Source organism: Solanum stenotomum, chromosome 9, assembly GCF_019186545.1.
Source record: "Solanum stenotomum isolate F172 chromosome 9, ASM1918654v1, whole genome shotgun sequence".
Lineage (NCBI taxonomy): Eukaryota > Viridiplantae > Streptophyta > Magnoliopsida > Solanales > Solanaceae > Solanum > Solanum stenotomum.
Genome location: NC_064290.1, coordinates 6352031 through 6355409, shown reverse-complemented (window position 1 = coordinate 6355409; position 3379 = coordinate 6352031). Strand labels below are relative to the sequence as shown.

The 3379-nt window shown below is 35.9% G+C and overlaps 1 protein-coding gene across 1 annotated transcript; it reads right to left on the bottom strand.

Annotated features, from left to right (window-relative positions):
• Positions 1–1187: 1187 nt before the first annotated feature.
• On the bottom strand, positions 1188–2694 carry LOC125876846 (uncharacterized GPI-anchored protein At4g28100-like). The gene is made up of 2 exons (XM_049558103.1): positions 1791–2694; positions 1188–1701 (listed from the first exon to the last, which is right to left on the bottom strand). Exons 1-2 carry the CDS (start codon positions 2403–2405, stop codon positions 1360–1362), a joined length of 957 nt encoding a protein of 318 aa, XP_049414060.1. The 5' UTR covers positions 2406–2694; the 3' UTR covers positions 1188–1359.
• Positions 2695–3379: the final 685 nt, after the last annotated feature.

Here is a 3379-nt window from a genome sequence, read left to right as displayed (position 1 = left end):
AGGTGAAATAAAAAAGGAAGACGAACAAGTAGAAAGGGTGTGGCTGCGCTAATTATTAATATCTTGTGACAAACATCCAACCGTGATTCTCTCCTGTAAACATGTGCAACTACTATTTCTTAATTTAAACCATTGTGTATGTATGTATTATATGTCCACATGTGAGTTGTTTTTGTAGATCTTACAAAATAAACCTTTGCCTGGTTGCAATGTTCAATGTTGCCATTTACTATAACTATACGACCAACATGCCTCAGTCCTTCCTGGGGAGTTGAGTTGCTCTTTCCCCTAGTTTTGTTCAAAACTTTTTGATTCTCATCGTTTTCTCCATTATAGATTCCCCTCATGTCGATATGATTCTCATGTACTTAGTTACTTATTATATTTTCAAAAACCTCATTGCTGGTCATTGCAGTAAATTACTCTCTCTGTCCCTAATTACTTGTTCACTTTTTTTTATAGTTATCACTAATTACTTGTCCATTTTGACAAATCAAGAGAAAACAAATTCTTTTTACATAATATATCCTCAATTAAATGACTAATTATTTTGAAAAAGGTAGAACTTTTCATCCACTTCATAATTAATAGGGGTAAAATGGTAAACTCACTATGTCATTAATTATTTTCTTAATAGCTGTGTCAATTCAAAAGTAGACAAGTAATTAGGGACAAAGAAAGTAGTAATTAAGTATCATTCACTCTTAACCAGAGATTTCTAGTTCCAATCACCAAAGTTATGAAGTCATCTTTGTTAGAAAGCTCTTTATCCCCCAACGTGGGGCATCTAATTTAGTCAGTTCCGACGCGGAGCAATTAGGGTGGAGTTATTTATGCCTCAAAAATTATATTTGGTCAAACAAGAGCTGCTGGCTTAACATATAATTTCATATATGTATCAGGGAAAAAAAGGAGTTGAGATGTCCAACTAAATCACTAGACCAAAAAGTTAAAAGAAATATAGCTTATTTTTTACCACTTGCAAAGAAATTCAACCAGCCAAGTTAGACCAAACAAATTTGTAAGTTTATTAACATGCCCAAACAAATTTGTAAGTTTATTAACATGCCATGAGGTCTTAAACTATTAAATAAAACAATATCCAAAAAAACTCAACCAAAATAATGAAAGGTTTCAAAAGTTAAACAGGAGATTCACATAAAAGAAGGGTAATATTTTCTGGCACTAGTTGTTAAAAAGAGATTGTCTTGCAAATAATAACCTGAATTTACAGTGGAGCAAAAAGACAAAATAACCCCTTTTTCACCCCTCTTCCGATTTTGTCAACTAGCAAACATTTCAACGTGAATCCCCCAAAATCACATCACATGAGCAAAATAACAGAGTGATTCTTCTTCTCTAATTCAGTAGAATGATTAGGGGCAAAAAAGTAAACAAAATAGCAAAACCAGAAACGCCAACGAACGGTGAAGATGAATCATTTTTTTCAAACTGTAGTGAATCGACGGCTAGTGGCATGTTCTCCTGGTCCGGGCTACACTTGGACTCATGCGGTGGGTGCGCACTATACATGATAGCGCGCAATACAGCAGAAACCGTCGGTATGTACGCCGTCTTGTTGCGTGCCAGTAACCATGTCAATCCCATCAACTGACAGTCTCTGCTTAGCATCTTGCTCACTCTATCCCCACCCGTTACATCCATTTTGTGTGTTCGATTTTTTCCACCGTCACCGTTAAGCTACAGAAACGTAAAATCTAAATCAGAATTACAGTACAGATATAGGTTGAGTGGAGAAGAAGAAATATGTCAATGAATACGTGACCGACCTTTTGTAAAGCACCGAGACACCGGGTACAACCGGAATAAGAAGAGTTCCGACAATTCCTCTCGAGATTTCTGACGGCGGCGGTCGGAGTTGCATTCTTCGAGCCGGTGAGGTTGAACGCCGCCGGACAACTAAGGGAGGTAATCTGATGAAGACGAATACCACAGAAACACAAAACGGCATCGCATGTACCATTAGGTTGCGGGAGATGGATGTTGCGGCTCTGAAGAGAATTCTGAAGCGTATTAACGCATTTCTGCGAGTCATCCGGCATCATCGGCAAGTCGGAGCTTGCTGGTGCAGCCGCCCCTGAAACTTGCAAAGCTGAACGCGCGTGAGCTGCGAATAACCATGCCGCCAGTACAGGACAGCAACGGCTCCGGTCCAGGTTCTGTCCGCACGCCGCGCTCACTCCACCAAATAGCTCGTCGGACAAATCCAACCGGCATATCTGTGACTCGGTCTGAACCGGAAAAGCTGGAACAGTGTTAGAAGCGTAATCACCTGGCTTCAATGGCTCCGCCGGTTCAGCAAGTAACCCAGCAAACGAACCTTTACACATACAAAGCAGCGTCAAAAATAACGTGAAAAGTCTGGTTTTCAACTCGACTCTCATTTTCTCTGTAGAAATTGGTAAAGTAGAAAAAAAAAAAAACCAAAGGCAAATGAGTTGGAAGTTGAAGCGAACTTTTGTTTAGTTTTAAACTAAACAGTGGAATGGGAAGAGATTTTTTCTTCTTTTTCTCAGTGTTTTGCTTTTAAAACCAAAAAAGGGAGAGTTTCAGGAGATGCGAATAAAAAAGTACTAGAGTGGGTTTTTACATGAAAGAGATGAAGCGAAGAAAGAAAAACGAAAATAAAAAAGGCGAGTGTCACTGTGCAAATAGGGAGTGGGAGTGAAAGAGAAATGGAAGTGGGTGGTCACAACTCACAACATTGTTTTTTTATATGGAATGGATCACATAATTTAACATTGGGTTAGGTTCAAATATGTGATCTATTCATAAATAATTTCTTCTTTTATTTTCTCTCCGTATTTGAAATCTGGATTAAAGTCTTGACTAAATTCTATTCATACATATTTTATTTATATTCATAATTCGAATTCGAAAACTCTGATTAAGAATTAAACAACTTTATCGTTGCACCAAAACTGATGTTATTGATTGATTATCTCCACTAGCCTTTTGGAATTATTCATTTTTTTAGGAATAATATTAAAATTATTGTTTGATATATAAACTTTTAATCAAATTGGAAGTTCGATTTAAATTTTTAAAAAGTGCTTAACTTGATTTTTTAATAGTATTATTTTTCTAAATTTCGAATAAAGTATTCTTTTACTAGAAATATAATTAAACGTACTTATTTAATAACTCTAACATCGTACATTTTGAATAAAAATTTAAAAAAAAAATTGAAATCCATGACGTCTACTAAATAAATCAAATTGTGATTAGATCTTTTAGATTAAAAATTCTTTTTAACACTCAGCATATTGATCTAAAACTTTGAAAAAGTTTATACAAAAAAAGTGAGAAGAGTTTGTCCCATATGCGTTCTTATATACGATCAATCATCACTCTACTG

Bases quoted from the DNA above. Each gene is read 5' to 3' on its own strand.
- LOC125876846 (XM_049558103.1), bottom strand. From the start codon at position 2,405: ATGAGAGTCGAGTTGAAAACCAGACTTTTCACGTTATTTTTGACGCTG. The intron at 1,702-1,790 runs GTCGGTCACGTA...ACGTTTCTGTAG, and splicing joins GTCTCGGTGCTTTACAAAAG to CTTAACGGTGACGGTGGAAA.